The sequence below is a fragment of the Heterocephalus glaber genome, unplaced genomic scaffold (assembly GCF_053883595.1).
Source record: "Heterocephalus glaber isolate CG9 unplaced genomic scaffold, H.glaber_assembly_v1.0 deba00001428, whole genome shotgun sequence".
Classification (NCBI taxonomy): Eukaryota; Metazoa; Chordata; class Mammalia; order Rodentia; family Bathyergidae; genus Heterocephalus; species Heterocephalus glaber.
In genome coordinates, this window is record NW_028258293.1 from 10,381,377 (window position 1) to 10,398,791 (window position 17,415).

General features: G+C 53.6%; 1 protein-coding gene across 2 annotated transcripts in view; it reads right to left on the reverse strand.

The window, feature by feature from the left end:
* Slc6a5 (solute carrier family 6 member 5) overlaps positions 1 to 11,143 on the reverse strand; it is a 56,857-nt gene extending 45,714 nt beyond the window's left edge. Inside the window, exons 1-5 of one of the 2 annotated variants that reach the window (XM_004851558.4) lie at positions 10,779 to 11,141; positions 8,991 to 9,455; positions 6,612 to 6,750; positions 3,877 to 4,008; positions 3,390 to 3,563 (exon numbers count right to left, since the gene is read on the reverse strand). In XM_004851558.4, coding sequence (XP_004851615.1) covers positions 3,390 to 3,563; positions 3,877 to 4,008; positions 6,612 to 6,750; positions 8,991 to 9,455; positions 10,779 to 10,781 — 913 coding nt within the window. In that variant the 5' untranslated portion in view covers positions 10,782 to 11,141. Of the gene's footprint in view, positions 1 to 3,389; positions 3,564 to 3,876; positions 4,009 to 6,611; positions 6,751 to 8,990; positions 9,456 to 10,778 lie in introns of both variants that reach the window. The other variant, XM_087211544.1, reaches the window with a different exon arrangement.
* Positions 11,144 to 17,415: the final 6,272 nt, after the last annotated feature.

The following is a 17,415-nucleotide window of genomic DNA, read 5'->3' on the forward strand; positions in this document are numbered from 1 at the left end:
AGTGTGTCCCTTGAGAGACTGCTGGGACCCCCAGTTGTCCCAGAGAGAGCACAGACAGGGCCCCTAGAGCCACCTGTGACTGCAGGGAAGCTGCCATCACCTTTTCTGAGTCTCCCCAGAACCCCACATGGTCGACACCCCTGCGAGGGAGTGCCAGAGCCCAGGAGCGGAACACGTACGGATGACACAAAAATGACAGATGAGTGGGCCACACAGAGAAAGGGGGGCGGCTGGCACCTCATTTTTCTAACCAAAAAAAATTAAAGTCTGGGCTGAGAAAGAGATAGGATCTTCCCATCCCAGCCATTGGCTCGCAGTGAATAATCAGAGGGAAAAATGTCCATTGTCTCTTTGTGCTCCGGTGTGCATGGATTTTAGGGTCTGCACCGGTCGATTCGAGGCCTTGCTGTGCCTCTCATGTTCCTGGGAGCCAGACTAGAAACCGCACAAATCCACACTGGGGCAAGGTCATCCTGCCTTGTGGACCTGACCCACTGCCTGGCCCAGTCAATATACTTTGCTTTTAAAAATACACACACACATACATACATACATAGACTATAAAATAAATACAAATCCATAACAAAAAATATCGACAAGAATGGCCCCAAATCCACCATTGTTAACATTTTGCATATAACCTTCCAGTTTTCTGTATTGCTAGTAATGATAAAATCATAGTATAAATCAGAATCTTGCCCTTACACTTAATATTATATGGAAGAATTTCCCATGTTCGTGAATATTCATATTTAATGACTATAGAATACTCCATCTTGGCCCTGGGATTTAGCTCAGTGGTTAAGCCACCTGCCTTGCAAGCGCAAGGAACTGAGTTTGAGCCCCAGTACCAAAAAAAAAAAAAGAATACTCCATCCTATGGATGAACCATCATTTACTTAACAGTATGGCATTACCCAGTGGTCATGTGAATTTCTGTCACACATTTAAGAAGTTCTGCAGTTTTCCAATATTGTATTATGATTGTTATTAACAATCTTGTGACCTGCCTCTAGTTTCTCCCTGAAGATAGAAGTGGAATCATTAAGTTGAGTTGCTTGTCAAACATGCTCTGTATAATTTCAACCACAAGCAATAGTTAGGGGATGCCTGGGAGGAAGTTGCTTTGCTAGGACTTGTGGGATAGAAGCCCTGGATGAAAGATTCCTCCAGACCCTGGATGAGCTCAGGATCTCGGGTCCTGCAGCCCCAATTCCAGTGTTGGTTCTACCTGGCGACTTACAGCTTGAGCCTTGGAGTCTACTTTGTGACCTACAAAATAGCAATCAGGCCACCTGCCTTTTGAAACCCTTAGGGCTTCCACAAGGAATAACAGAAACATCATCTGTGAAGCTGCTTGGTAGATGGGAAAGCATTTAGCATAGTAGTTAGGACTATGGCTGTGGGAAGCAGGCAAACTTGGGTTCAAATCCCAGCTCCACCACACAGCTAGCTCTATGACCTTGAGCTCAGGTTTGTTTTTAAGAGTTAAGGTGCTGCACTGTTAGTAGAGGAGAATGGTGTATCTGAACTCCTGTCCCTCCTGGAGGATGACTACAGGACACTGTGCCCTGGGACTCATGTGGTGCCTGAGCTTAGTCCCCAGGGAAGCACCCCATGAGCCTGCAGCAGTGCAACAGCCCTGGCCCAGCAAGCACCGTCTGGGAAATGGAAAGGCACACCGGGCTTTGGGATGACCCTGACTGTGAATCATGGCTCCCTTCCAGGCCCCACACCCTGGCAAATGCACTGGGCCTAACAGGGCAGGCAACTCCAGGAAGCTGTTCTGACTGCTGAATGGTGGTTGAGAGTCTGTGAATAGCTACCACATGGGATTCTCCCAGCCCGCAGCTTTACAGAGCAACTGCTACGCAGGGAAAAGATGGGCCGCTTGGTTTCCATGCTGAGTAAGGACAGCGTAACTAAGAGACAGGCAGTGGCTGAGCGTGCCTCGGAGGAGGAGCATCTGCTCGGGTGACTTTAAGAATACAGATTCCTAGGCCCAAGCCCCAGATAGTCTACATTGGCTGGCCTGGTAAGCCCTAAGTGATCTTTGATTTTTTTGGTACTGGAGATCGAACTCGGGACCTTGCACTTTCGAGGCAGGTGCCAGAACCACTGAGCTAAATCCCTGGCCCCCTGATGCTTTGATTTTTGATTGTTGGTTCCCAGGTGTTTGTAAAGTGCAGCAGCCAGACTTGAGAACTGCTATTTTAACCTATGAAAGCATCAGCAGGGAAACTGTGAAGAGGATGACACGGAGGCGGAGGCGGCCGGAGAGGCTAAGGGACGCTTCCTCTTGGCTGTGTAACTAGAGAACCACACATCCGGGAACCTTCACAAATCCACATCCTGCTCTTCCCAAGCATGACCAGGAATTTCTTGGGCAAGTGTCTCCTGTTCTAGTTGTTCTCCAGTCTTATTCAAAGTTTCTCCAGGTGGAGGCTGGACATGGTGTGGATGTACCTACACAGGGGTGTAAAAATACTCCCGCATAGGGCTGGGGATTTAGCTCAGTGGTTTTGCCGCCTGCTGTGCAAGCGCAAGGACCCGAGTTCGATCCCTGGTACCCATAAAAAAAAAAACAAAAAACTCCAGCATAAATTACTGTCTTTGGATATGTGTATCTCTCTTAGGATTGAAAGAGAGAAGAATGTGCAGGGGAAAGAGCTGGGTGGGGAGCCGACAAGACAGAGTGATCCCAGATAGCTGCTTTCAGCACAACCCTCAAAAGTCCTCGAGGGCCAGTGGGCTCCACGCCTGAAACCAGCTTTCAGGAACCCTGACTCTCAGCGGGTCTGCCCTCTTCCGGGCACTGGGCACATTGCTACCAAGGGTCTAGCCCTAAATGTCTGCTTCCAGTTTACCTCTTGAACTGAGCAATGTTTTGTGAAGTGCGGCCCTGGGATCACTTGCATCAGTTTCCCAGACTCTAGGACCTGCAGCACTGCTTTGTGAATTGCAGCGTTCAGGATCTTGGTGAAACACAAGCTTCTCATTCAGGAAGGGGCTTCGAACCACCTCCCAGGTGATGCAGCTGATCTAGCAAACACCCTATGAAAGAACACAGGATCCTCCACTGCTTCGTAAAACTGCAAATTTCCTGGCTCCACCCAACTGAATAAAACAGCTTACATCGGAAGTGGGACTTGAGTCTGCAATTTTAACAAACACTCCAGATATAAGTGAGCAAACAAAAACCTGATTAGCCCTTCTCTAAGCCAGGAGATTTTTAAATGTTCGAGTTAAGTGGGTTTGGTTTGAGTTTGTCTCTGTGGCCCCAGAACCTAGCCTGAGTCCTGCTGTCGAATAATGTGTGTTCAGTTAATCTCTGCTGAATGAACGAGCAACTCAAAACACTCAAACCCCTAAAACATACCCAAACTTACCTAATAAAAGTTTGGTTTTGTCTTTGCACTCTGGCGTATTCCAAGGGTTGTTGCAAGAACCCCAGGGCAGCACGGACACAAAGGAGGCAAACAGGTAGAAAAGTGTGTAGCAAATGATCACATTGTAGTATATGGCTATTAGGACGGAGATGATTAGCATCGCGATGCCACAGCCTGTGGAAGCAAAAATTCCAGGGTTCATTCCAGCCCAAGGGCAAGGGCATTCTTACAGTGGGGCACAGGGTGGCCATCCAGGTCTTGACTCTTGTATGGATGGGAGCACTAGCAATGGAGTGGACTCTATGTCCACCAGGGACATGAGACATTCTGCAAGGGCCTCAGGAAGGGTGGACATGATCTTGGACCATTCTTCAGAAGGATCAGATGTAGCAAGGACGGTATGAGTTCTCTTGATGAGCTCTCCCTCCCCAGGGTGGTGGTGGCAGAGAGGGCCAGATAGGAAAGCTCAGAGGCTCTCTGGACTCACCTTGCAGAGCTGGGATAGCCTTCCACACAGACACTGGCCCCTGGCTGGCAAACTGGCCCAGGGACACCTCTAGGAAGAAGATAGGCAACCCAGCCAGTGCCAGCATCATCAGGTAAGGGATGAGGAAAGCACCTTGGGAAGAGAGAGTGAGGAGTGAGAGTGGGAGGTAAAAACAGGGCTCTGGCCCACCTTAACCCTCTGCAATAGGGGCTGGGCTTCCTCTCAGGACACTAAAGCGTGACTGAGCTCCTTTCTGGAGAAGCTTCCGCCATTCCAGCTCAAGAGGCACCCAGGAGGCACTTTAGAGACCACCTCCAAAAATCGCAAGGGTACACACGCAAATCCCTGTTTCAATTTCCCATTATGGGCTAGTGGTCTTTTATTCTTCAGAACACTTCCGTTTCTCCAAATTCAGCCCTTCTGGGGTTCAACAAATCCATGCCTTTGACTCAGTACTGCAGGCGGATCTGGTGAAGTCTGTCAGAGGCGGCCTCTCAAGCACCTGAGGTCTGCCGAGCTAGACTCTGGGATGCCCATCCCTCCCCACCCAGCGCCACATGGCTGTGGCTCTCAGCCTCTTGCTGCGTAAGAGCGATCCTCCCAGGTACGTCAGGTCTCCCTGCTCGGTCTCCCTCCCACGTCCTCCACAGAGCCCTCTCTCCAGACAGGGCTGCTGATATTCACACTGGGGTCCTGTCTACCCCGGGAGCCGCTGAAGCTGGCTCCCTGGCACCTCCGCAACCCTCCGGGTGGCCACCCTACCACACAGCACCTGGAGGTTGTCTGGGTTCTCTAGGGCTCTTTCCCGTCAAGGATTCTTGGGAGGGCCTTGGAGAATTGCCAGGACCTTTGAAAAGGTTTTGACCAGGAAATGCGGGAGCTTGGGCCGGGGGCAATGCGGGAAGCAGAGAGGGTGGGGACCAGCCCTTGGCGCTGTAAAGGAAAGCTGGTCCTTCCCTGGCCCCGCAGGGGCGTCACCCCTCTCCCACCTTCCTGTCCCTTTCCTGCGGGGGTCTCCAGGCTGGGAAGGCCCAGCAGCAGACACGGCTGGGGCGGAGTAAAACTGGGGAGCCTGCTTGGTCCTCTCTGGATAGCGTTCTGGAGAAAGATGATGGTGCCTTCCTCCTGCTCGGGAGGAAGAAGGGGCGAGCCCTCGCCCGCCCGCGTAGATGCTGCCGGGCCGAGCCGCAGGGCGCGAAAGGGGGCACTCAGAGCCCGGGAACCCTCCGGGCGGGCGCGCGCACAGCACCGGCGCTGCCCTGGGCCAGAGCCCTTCTGCTCCCCCCCACCTGCATCCGGCCACTACCCCCCTCCAGGCCCCAGAAGCCTAATTCTAGCGCCTCCCGCCTGCTGCTTCGGACTCCAGGGTCTGAGGACTCCCGGGGGAAGAGCAGAGGGAAGCCCCGCTGGGCGCTGCTTCGCAGGCCTGCACTGAGTCTTCCGTTTCCAGGGCACCCCCGGTGGCAAAAGCTCCGCAGTGCTCCTAAGTCCTTGTCCACGCGTCCTACTTAGGAATGGGGCGGGGAGGGGGGGCTCCACCTATGTTTCCCACTTAATCGCCTCCTGGTGAAGCCCCTGTCTCTCCTTGTGCACCTGATTTGGCCTGGAGCAGACCCAAAGGACAAAAAGTAAATTAAAAATTTGTAGAAAACTGTAGGGTGAGGGGGCCCCTTCTTATCCCTGTGGGCTACATGAGAAGGTGTGGGATTTCTCGGTGGAAATTCCCGTGCCTGGAGGGCGACTTGTCAGTCAGCGGACGGGGTGGGGGTGGGGGGCAGGCAAACCTAGGGACCTGGCTGTGACGGGCCCCTTCCAGGTGTGCGCACAAAGAGGTACAAGGGAGTCAAGTGGCCCAGCTGCTGGAGAATGCCTGGCATCTTCCCAGTGTCTAAACAATGTCCATTCAAAAGCGGAGTCCTTCACCCAGTTAGGACAAATGGAAATGACTTTGCTAAAATGCAAACATGCCTAGGGAGGGGCTGTGCTGGGATGGGGCGGCCCAGCCTCTCCCAGGACGCGCCTCCGGGCTCTCCTACACCCTCCCTTGCATACCACCCAGGGCTCATTCTCAAAACATCTCCTGTGGAGACTCAGATTTCCAGGACCTTTTCCATGAATGTTGAGATTAGTTCGAGTCTGCAGTACACAGAGAGAGCCTCCATCGTGAGGGGCTGGCAGATGCGTCCCACAAACCTTCTTTGTTTTACTCCCCTTCCATCTCTGGACCCCTTTCCCATTTGCAAAAGTTCCCTTGTGTGAGAAACCCAAAGTATAAATAATTTAAAGAGCAAAATAAAGGAGGGAAAATAGATGAATCAGAGAGTCTTTTGCAAATGGGAAAGAGATTTTCAGGTTCTGATCTTATAATATCCTTCCTTTGGGCCTGGCTCCAGGACTGTACAGCTACTGGCTTGCGACTCCACCAGATGCCAGGAGGGCTGTTGATTCCTAAATATTAGACGGCCAGAGTCCAAGCCTCCTGGTCAGCGTTCACTTGGCTTGGCACCCAGTCCTTCAAATGGGGCCCACGAGCCCCACCTCCTGAGCCCCACCTGCAGATGACAGTACCAACCCAGTCCCAGGGTCACTCCTGCCCTCCTTTGGCTCAAGCGTGCAGGGAAGGGACGAGAGTTTGCAGAGGCTCCCCAGAGCTCCCCACTGCCCCTGCCTAAGGGCTCCCGGTTCCCTCCACCCCCACGCCCACCCCACCGGTGGAAAGAGCTGAAAAGCCGTACCTCCCCCGTTCTGGAAGGCCAGGTAGGGAAACCTCCAGACATTGCCCAGCCCCACTGCGTACCCCACCATGGACAGGATGAAGTCCAGTTTGCTGGACCAGTTCCCTCGAGCCTTATTCTCATCCCCTTGCTCGTCCTCCTGGGGGCGGAAAAGCACATGGTCGGATAACAGCCCCAGTGGGTGGGTCACAAGCAGGCTCCGTTCCACCCCCCCACAGTCTTCCCAGCAAGCAGACCCCCACTTTTCATCCGAGGATGCAGAGGATGCATCGGCAAGCAGGACCCCAACTCCAAAGACAGGATGCACCTCCAAGCAGGTCCCTCACCCTGTAAGCCTGCACTGAGAGTCTTGGCAAGCAGCTCCAATGCCGATGTGCGGATCCATCTTGAACAGAGCCCTAACCCTCCTCCCCAAGTCCTAAGTCAGGGGCCACCAGCAAGCAGCTCCCCCCAAACTTTGAGACAGTAGGTTGATTGCAAGCAGATCCCTCACCCCCAATCCCTCACCAAGAGTTCATTTGGCAAGCAGGCCCCCAACATCATGCCTGGAGTTCCCAGCAAGCACGTTCCCATCAACTCCCCAAAGCCCAACTTCCTGGCGCCCCTTCCTCGGCCCTTTATTCTCCGACATGTGCGCCAAGGCCAGGAAGAGCTGCAGTGCTTAAAGCCAGCCAGGCCCCTGCCACTCACGGTCCCTGCCAGAGCCTATGGCAAAACCTGCCGGGTCAGCTAATTCAGAGGCAGTGTCTTTCTCGCAGGGCAAGGGAGTCGGTCGAGATGGAGATTTGGAGGTGGACTGAGAGAGGACAGGGAAGTCGGCAGGAGAAGAGACAGGCCACCTGGAACCTTGAGCTCTAGTCGAACCTTTATTACCAACCACACAGATAACTAAGATGAGGGGCTCAGCACAAAGGTCCCCTGAGGCACCAGCCAGCTCCGGCACTCGGGAGTCTGGATTCGCTTCTCTGATTTCACACCATGGTGCTTTCTTGGGACGGTACCTAGTTCTGGGACACCTCGCTCCTGAGCTGAAAGGCTGGGATGAGGCCACTGCAGCTGAGCCCGCCCTATAGGCGCTCGCTCACCGGGGACACCGCAGGAACCTTCCAGCTCCTCGGTCACCCTCCTCCTCCTACTGTAACAACCTGGGCTGCCCCGCACCACCCTGTGAGCCTCAGAGGATGGACAGCTGCTGTCGGGCCGGATGGAAGGTGCTCTTGGGGACAGAGAAAGCCAATGGGGAGGGTGTCCAAAAGGCACAATCAGAAAGACGGGCAGAGCTGAGCTAAAGAGCTCTCCGGGGGTCTGAACACCTTTAACCCTCCCCACACTCCTCCCTCACACCTGTCAGCTCCACCCTAGCCCCACCCTCCCATCCCGGGGCTGAAAGGGTAGGAGTTTCTGCCCTTTTTGCCGCAGTGCGCAGTGCGGAGGTTAAGCAAGGCCTGTGAGGCCCACGTTCTATTCCACCTGGGGTCACACAGTGCAGCTAAAATACATAGACCAGCGATGTAGGAATAGGCCCCAAAAGCAAGGTGAGGGGGACCAGCTAAATTTATGTTCATTTCTAGGTATTCTAACAGTGAGCTCCCGTCGTGGGGGCCTGTGGGTAAGTGAGAAATGCAGGTGCGTGCGTGCGTGTGCGTGTGCGTGTGTGTGTGTGTGTGTGCACAAACACTAGAGTGACTGATCTCACGCAGGTGTTGGGCCCGGCTGCCTTCTCCCTACCGGAGACGCATCTTGACCCTGAGCCCAGAGGAAGTAGAGGTCAGGGCAGGCGGGCAGTGGGCAAGGAGAGGGAACAGGATGAAACGGGACAATGAAAGACGGGAGAAATCGGGGGGATGGAGACGAATGGGAACAAAGCCTTGCGGTCCAGGGGAGGGGACCGGCCTCTCCCTAACCCAGGCTTCGGCTCTCTGGGTTCCTCGGGGCTCAGGTTGAGTGACACCGGGTCAAATGGAGGGGGAGATCCAGGTGGGTGGGTATGAAGCTGGTACCACGGGAGGGGTCCACGTCAGGGGAAAACGCAAAATTACGATGGCAAGGTTAGGCACCAGGTACCCGGCCTTGGGAGGCATGGGGGGCAAGATTGCGGAAGCTTAAGCGTCAGTGAGGTCTCCTGTGTTTCTCTGCAATCAAGGAAAGGGTTTAGGCCCAGCCACCGACAGGGGAGGGGCGTCCTGACTGCACAGGGGCAGAATCTGACGGCCTCGGCTGCCTCTCCCCTCCTGCCCCGAACTGAGGAGCCAGCGCAGCGTGAGCTTCCGAAGCCCCCCAAGCCGCCCCGCTCCGCCCCGGCTCTGCGCCCCAGTCGCTCAGCACTCGTGCACCCGCCGGGGCTGCGGCCCGCGCGCGCCGGACACGGGGCCCGCTTACCTGTGCGCCAGCGGAGGCCACGCTGCCCGGCAGCACCGAAGCGATTCCGTCCGAGCCCAGCACCACGGTGCTCTGGCTCATGTTTACCCAGCCCACGGTAGCGGTGTTGTTGCGCTCCAGCGTGCCCTTCCCCACGCTCACCGTCGCGTCCCCCTCCGGGCCGCGCAGAGCCGGGATCTTACAGGCCAGCGCGTTGCCGGGCCCTTCGCTTGAGTCCCGCGGGCCGCTGAGGCTGCAAAACCCCACTCCCTGCCGCTCGGCCTCGCAGGCTCGCGCGTCCGCGGACTGCAAAGTGTGGGCGCCGGTGGATGCGGACCTGGGCACGCGGGGCGGCGGCGCGGCGGCCGCGGGGAGCTCCTGCTCCGGGCTGGTCCTGGGCGCGCACGGGCTGTCCCGGGGACCCGGCGCCGCGGCCTCCCGGCTGCTGGCTGGTTGTTTGTTCATGTCCTTGGGGGCACTGCAGTCCTGCGAACACAACGTCAAGTTCGTGCAAAAGAAAAGAAAGAGAGTCACGGCAGCTTTAAAAACAATCTGTATCTGCAAACGGAAACGTTCACAACTCAGGTCCGAACATAGCCCGGCTGTCAAAGGGAATCGGGATTTTATTCTTTTCTCTCGCCACTGCAATCAGTAATTCTCAATTTTCCAGTCTCCTTCATCACCAGATGATACAAAAAGGCTAATATTCCCTCCCAGACAGAAGACGAACTAAGAAAAGAGGCAAAAATGTGTTTTTGAGGTGGGTGGACATAGTCCTACCCAAAGCCAAGGGCTCCCTGCCCTCTTTGGCTTTCAAGTCACGGCTGTGGGGTGCCTGCCTCCCCACCACCATTGTAGAGAGATTCTTTAATTTTCCGCCCCATTTCCTTTGTCATTCAACAATGCACATTGCATTTTCCCCCCGGTAGACAAGCTGTGGCCACAAAGCTGATATCCTGGCACCAGAGAGAGCTCCAGGCCACATTGGTGGTGAGAATCCCCGCACTCCATACCCACCCCTGCCTGCCAGGTACCAAAGGCAAGCGTAAGGGTCACAGTCAAAACAACACTAACCAAAACGCACAAGAGCAAGAACAAACCAGATTTAGAAAGTAGTGACCTTGTTTATCGAACACAACAACCTACGCGGACTTCCAGCTCCCCAGAAATGTGTAAGAACATACAAAGTTTTCCGTTTGTTTTTGCTTCCCCTCTAATATCTGTCATGTCCCTATTCTTGACTAGGGACAAAAACTCGCGAATAATTTTCATCCATTTTCTTCTAACTGACTCTCAAATGAAAAGAATCGCTAGCCGTGGTTTTCCATCTGCTTGCTCTCCTCGGTCTTTCTCGGCTTCCGACCCATGAGCCCTAATACTTATTGTTAAACAGTAAGAGCAATCACAGGGCCGTCACCTCGGCTTCGTGCTTCTCGTCGCACCCCGTTCACAAATGCATAGATCAGAGCTCTCATTGGGACCCGATCCGAGTACCTCAGCTCCAGCCAGCGTTCCTGTCTGTGGGCCGGTGGAATCCAGAGCGACTCTCCGGGGTCCCGGCGCCTGGCTTTTCAGCACCTCGGACAGCGCCCGGGCTCCAGTCCTGGGCCCTCCAGTTCTCCGGCCTGGGAAATCTTTCAGACCTCGAGCGGACACTCGCAAACACAAACACAACTACGGCTGCGAGAAGCATCCTCCTCGCTCCCTCGTGCTCAGTGTACAGAATTGCAGAAAGAAATATCCAAAAACGAGCCCGCCCTTCCTATCCCGCTAGCCCCTTCCCCTAGAAGAACAGAAGCCGACACTTACCATGTCTGACACTGGCAAGAGATGAGCCCGTGGAGTGGAACCCGCTATGGACCAGGCTAGGTTCTGCTCTGGCAGTACAGGCGCTTTCTATATCTCCTCGGGAAAGGCCAGGTTTGCGTCAGTGCAAGGCAAGGTGCCCTTCGGTTGACATCTTCTTGATAAGACGAGTTTGATAAATCATTACCCCTTTGGATTCGCGTTTTAAAGGGACAACAGCCTAGAGTACGCTGGCCAGTCGTCACCGGGGCAGGAGGGGGCTGCGTGTTGGTCGTGACTCATGTGGGGCTGATTACTAAACCAAGCCCGGTGGGAGGGGACCACAAAACTTTGCCTCCTCCTAATTAAGGGAAGCAGGGGAGGGACACGTCCCACTGCACCTAAGGCCAGGCCAGCGCGCAGCCGCCTGCAGAGCGGATGGGGATGTGAGGGTGGAGGCGGGGGAGGGGATGAGACCCCCACCGTGTCTCTCTCTCCCACTAAATTCTGTTGCTGTCTCCCCATCTTCAGCAGATTCCAAAATATCAACCAGAAAGCGACGCAGGGTCTGCTAGCCCTTGGCCCCACGGCTCCACCACGGCTGCTTTAGGCTTAGGCCCTCCATTTCCAAGGTGGTGTCCACCTGCTACCTCCTGGCCCTCCCAGAGAACCAGTTCGGAGGCACCGTGGATTCGCGCTTTGCAACTGGGATCTGGCATTTGCACTCTTGTTTCATCTCGTTAAACACTATTAAGAGAAAATCCCGAATACAACTGGCTGTTCTTGTTGTGTTCTTAGGCTCTCCTGGAAACATTTTAGGGAAATAAGCAGGAAATTATTTCCGACACTGATTCTAGGACCATTTTTTCAAAGTCAAAGGGAACCCATTCTTTCTTCGTAGCCCTCTTAATAAAAATTCACCCAAGCAGATCTGGTTTGACTGCGGAGACTCTTAGACCCCTCCAAATCAAGGTCCCCAGCAACCAGGGGACAGGAGGAGGACGGTCGGGGAAAGCGCAGGGGGCTGGGGCGGCCATGGCAGTGGGAGGAATTTCCCTGTCGGTGCAAAGCCACGGCTGATAAAAAAGGAAAACACTCCCCCGAACACGTCGTGTGCAGACTGGAAGGGGATTCTCGAGGAAACGCTTCCCTCCTCCTTCGCCCGCCTAGCTCCGGAAGCCCTGGCCTGGGATGAGAAGCTACAGAAAGCCTTGCGTGCCTTCCCCGCGCCTGCCAGAGCCTGGTCTCCGCCTTGGGGTCAGCGCCGTCGCACCCCGCTGGGCAGTGGACACGCGGCAGCCCGGCCGGAGGCCGCAGCAGCAGATTGCAGCGAGCGCCCGGGGCCCTGCGGCCTCCCCCTCCCGCCAGCGCCAGTCCCGGCGCAGCCGGCCGGCTGGAGGCCCGCGGCGGTGGGAGGGGACGGGTTTGCTGCGGACCTTGCCTCCGCGTCGCCTTGCGATTTCCAGGCTGCTCTTGATCTGGTTTCGAACGAACATTACTGCGATCTCAGCATCCGACCGTAGTGCAAGGGCTGTGCAAGACTCGAGCGCGCTTGGCACTGAGTGCAGCCTTAGGAAGCGCCCCCGTTTTAACCTTGTGTTCGTGTGTGTTTGCGGTACGTCGCGAGGAATTGGTACACAGACATATTTACTGAGTCTCGATTCTTTTCATTTCCCCTTCCCCTCCGTCCCAGGTTTCAATCTGTGGAAACTCTGGGAGGCCGACGTCGCCCCTGACCACCTCCCTCAGGGCGGGAAACCTGGCAAGGCCGGGAGGGAAAGCGCGGGGCCTGCGGGGCGCTCCTTCCAAGCAGACCGAGGCCGAAGACGGGAGACGGCGGGGCTGCCAGGCCCAGCCCGCGCGGCTCCCTCTGCGGCCCTGGACGGGCTCCACGCGGACGGTCACAACTCGCCAAGGTCTGGACGTGTGCAGGTCGCATCCCAGCAGCCCCGCGAAGGGCAGGGAGCAGGAGCCCCCGGGAGCGGGCCTTGCCGCATCCCCGGCCACGCGCGCCCTGGGCTCCCGCGTGGGGCGGCCGCGAGTCAGGCGCCGCGGAGGCGGGCGCGCTCGGGGGCGGGGAGGCGCTGCAGGCTCGCGGCGCCGCCCCCACTTCCAGCCGCAGGATTCCGGAAAGGCGGGGCCGCGGGGACCCAGGCGGATGCGGACGCGCAGGGGGCGGCACCGGCGGGGCGGGCGGGATCCTGCGAGGAGACGGGCCGAGTCCGGGCAGCGTGTCCGCGTGGGGCGCACGGAGCTGCTGCATGAAAGAAAGAGAGAGAGAGAGAGCGTGAGCGAGCGAGCCGGACGCCCTCGCCTTCGCCGCCTGCTCCGAGTGATAATCCGACCCGCGCGCCGCCGCCCGGGAGGCCGTAAATCCACATCCATCACGGCGCAGCCATTCGGTCGGAATTAGCCAGTCACCGCGGCTTTAATTACTTTGTCAAAGATGAAAAATAGTAATTGATTTTTTCCTCGATCCCTCTCTGTGTACCTCCCCCTCCCCTTCTTTGCAGATAAGCAAATAAATAGCTATTTGCGAAAGCCCGCGTCCCCGGGCTGGGCGGGGGAGTCGAGCTGCAGTCGGGCGGGCCGGCCGGGGTGGCCTGGCCGCCTCCTTCTCCCCCGGGCCAGGAGAGGACAGAGGACGGAAAGCACAGGGTTTTACAGCGGCGCTGGCACCTGCTCCTCAGGGCCTCGGGCAGCAAGAGAGAGAGGCCTGTGCGGGCTGACAGAGGCGGGAAACTCCCCGGGCGAGCCCACCCACTGCGGGAGCCCCTGGGACTGTTTTGCAGGCGATTGTAGCTAGGCCACACCTGCAGGCCTACAGGTGCTGACGAGGGCTCAGAGTGGCTTTCAGCTGACATTGCTGTTAGTCAAGAAGCCACGCAGTGTTTCTGTCCCACTTGCCTACCGCCTCCCACTTCCATCGCAGTTTTTTTTATGCTAAAGATGTGGATCCTGCAGACAGACTGCACCACCTCCCTGCTCCGTGACCTTGAAGGACGATTCCAGGGAGGTCAGATGAAATCACCTGCTGGGGAGGGGTGCGTGAGGGGGTGCAAGGAGCGTCTAGCACACCTGGTGTGCTTGCCATAAGCTCTTGCTCTTGCTCAGTCACAATGAATCATGCATTTGGAGCCCTACAGACTTTGCAAAACCTGTTCTTTCTCCCTAGTCCAGAAGGCATAAGCTGAGTGTACATATATAGAGCAGAAAATCTTACGAAGTGGTTAATCACTGTGCCCCACTTCCTCCTCATTCAGTGTTGTGGGCACCCAATAATCAAGTATTTACCTTTAATGAAAAGAACATTAAGTGGATCTCAGGTAAGTATGCAAACACAGAAGCTATGTGTCCTGAGGCACCTTTTGCTTGGATCAAGATAAATCTCGACTTAGACTCACTACCCAGTTCTCATGGAGATTCCCGGTATCAGGCGGACATCAATTAATCGAATCAAGCTTCCCTCACCAGAGCTCTGAAGAAGACTCCAGACTCCGAAATCAGGGGTTTGGCTAAGTAACTCATCTGTGTGCAAAACGTAGGTTCAAAATCCAGGGAGCAGACAGGCGGAACACTAGCTCCTGAGTCAGCAGTATCAGCCCCTCCCACTTTGCTGCAGCAAGACAGGGAACAGCGGGCCCCGGGTGGGGAAAGGTGCCCGAGGTCATCCGTGACACCACGTGCCTGCTTTGCCAGTGAGACAAGAAGAGTCAAGGAGGAAAGATGAGCCTTCAAGGTCACTAGGCGTATTAGAAACAAAATCTAGCATATATGTCTGTCTTTGACCCAGCAATTCCATGCTCAGGACTGTTTGAAAGAAATAAAAAACAACCCACAGGGCGAGAATGCTTACGACAGTGTAATGGATAAAGTGAAAGCCTGGGGAGAAAAGAGAGGAGAGAAATATCACATTAGATTGATAGTATATCTATAGCATGGAATCAATAGGCTTTAGAAAGAATGAATTAAGCCAGGCACGGTGGCACACGGCTATAATCCCAGCGCTCTGGAAGGCTGAGGCAAGAGGATGATGAGTACCAAAGCCCTAAGTTCAAGCCCCAGTACCAACAAACAAAACAAAAAACAAAGAAAAGAAAAGAAGAACAACAAAAAAATTAGAATCTTATGGAGCCTGGAGAGATTTTTCATGAAGCATTGGGAAAATCCAGATTCCTCAAAGTATATGAATAATTTGATCCTATTTTTTGCAAAATAAACAATAACTAGTGCTCTGTATTTGAGGGCATTCCTAAAATGTGGAAGCACACATGCATAGTAGATAGTGGAGAGGATTAGTGTTCCTTGTAGACAAAGTGCAGGCTAATGTGAGCAGTGTGTGGGAGGGGGGCAAAAAAGCAAAAGGGGGAGAAAGACCGTACTTTACAAAAACTGGTTGTAATAAGCATATTTATAACATTACATTGAAAGGTGTATACAAATCTTAAAACATTCATTACTGGAAGCTGCTGCCTAAGAATATTCACCAAACACACTACTTTCATTAGGAAATATTAACCTTCCATCTATTTTACTGTCTTTCTCTGAGGAGTAGAGCTCAGAAAAATGAATTCAGTTAATTAAGCATCCCAACTACCAGTATTTGGCTAATCTTCCTTCCTCAAGTCCTCCTGTTTCCATCTCCTGGCTCAACTGGAGTGGAACCAAGGCCTGATTAAGACCTTCCAAGGACACAGCCTTGGAATATACAATGCTGATTTCCCCCCTCCATCCTGTCTCTGGAATGTACACTTAGCCATAAAATCATTTAAATTAAAATTTCACCAAACTGAAAATTTCTGATTCTTAATTTTTCCATTATGACGTCAATATTTTTCTGATGAACATCATATGATCATCTCCGCTCCCTTTTCTTAACTATTTTTCTGGTAGTCCTGTTTACTTATTGTATCCATTTGATGTAACTATTTAGCAATCTTAGTTCAAGGGTAAATCTTTTCTGTTTATCCCATTCAAAGTTCTGAAACCCCAAAATGGAAGATGCTACCCTTCTAATAGAGGTCAGGGCTCCACTATATTCATGATTGGAAGGAGATTTTTAGTACAGGAAGTACAAGTGAACTAATATCTTGTGTCTGCAGTGTCGTGGTGTTGGTAAATAAGATTCTGTTTCTTTCTTTCTTTTTCCCCTGGTCCTCTATTGCTGTCCTAGTTAGCAGGGAAAAAGTTTGGGTTCCACATCAGGCAAACTTAGCAGGAAGTCCCGCAAGTAGAGCGGAACAGATGCTGTGGAGCAATACCGTGCAGGCGCTTTATGAAGTCAACCAAGGCTACTGAGTAGAATGTGAAGAAGGCTCACCAAAGAACAGTGTTGAGGGTAGGACAACAGTCCACGAAGCAGGAAGGGCCCCCCAGATTTGAAAAGCTGGGCACAAGTAGGAACTGCCAGGGAACACCGAGTAAGCTTCATGACTTTTGATTTTGTCACTGGATGGTGCCCATGCAAAATGGGCCTGGGGGCCCGTGGACATGAGCGTCAAATTTGGGATGCTCTGTTTGAGTCCAACAGGAGGAGTCCCTATCAAATAACGGCTGAAAGAGTCCAACCTTTCACAGACACCTGGAGCTAGGTACCCATGATGGTGGTTGTCTGTTGTGATGTCGTCATGAGAGCTTGGAGATCTTTTAAAAACGATCTCAGGGTTTGCTTTCTATTTTAGGGTGTTTCTGTTGCAATCCGAACCTCTTGCTGGGTAGAAGGTAATGTAAGAAAGTAAAAATGGAGGGCCCGGGATTTAGTTCAGTGGTTCGGCCGCCTGCCTTGCAAGCGCAAGGACCTTAGTTTGATCCCCGGTACCCAAAAAAAAGAAAGTGAAAATGGAGCTTTAGATTCTAATTAGACATGAGCTCAGAGTTGGAGTCACATACAGCTCTTTTTTAGCCCATTGTTCTTGGGCAGTCACTTGTCCTGTGAGCCTTTTTGGTAAAACTGGTTTCCTATGGGGATTAAACAAGTAACGTGTATAAAAGTTGCTAGCATAGTGGTTGACAGAGTACAACTCGCTGGATTTGAAACTTGCAAGTTTTCACCTGAAGTCCTGACTACTTTCCAGATACACTCAAATTGACTTTTCCCCCCAGTACCCAGAGCCTTCTCACTAAGCTGCATTTCCAGAAGTGTTTTACTTTTTATTTTGTGTCGGAGTTTCACTAAATTGCTGTGTTTCCCAGCCTGGGTGGAATTTGAGATCTTCAATTTGATCTCTTGGCTGAGCCCCTCGGAGTACTGGGATTACAAGTGTGCCTGCCCCACCATGCCTGGCTCCAACAGACTTCTTTATGCACAAGTCAACGTGCCTGGATTCATTGGCTGTTGTGACTTGCATCTAGATGGCCCCCAAAGCCTCATTCAGTCATAGGTTTGGTTCTGGAGCTGCCTGGATCTAGGTTGTGTGATGCTGGGATCAAGAATGCAGTGCTAGGATTAAAGGTGTGAGTGCTACCTGCCTTAAGGGTAGGTAACCTGGATAGGATATAAGGGACAGAAAGAGGGTCTTCACTTGTCCCTTGTTGCTTTATTGCTCCAGCTGCTTGTCTTTGCCAATGCCCGTCTGCCAAGCCACCCTGCCTCTGAGCAGCCAATTAGGAACTGAAACTTCTACAAAAGTTGAGCCAAATAAACTTTTCCTCTTCTAATTTT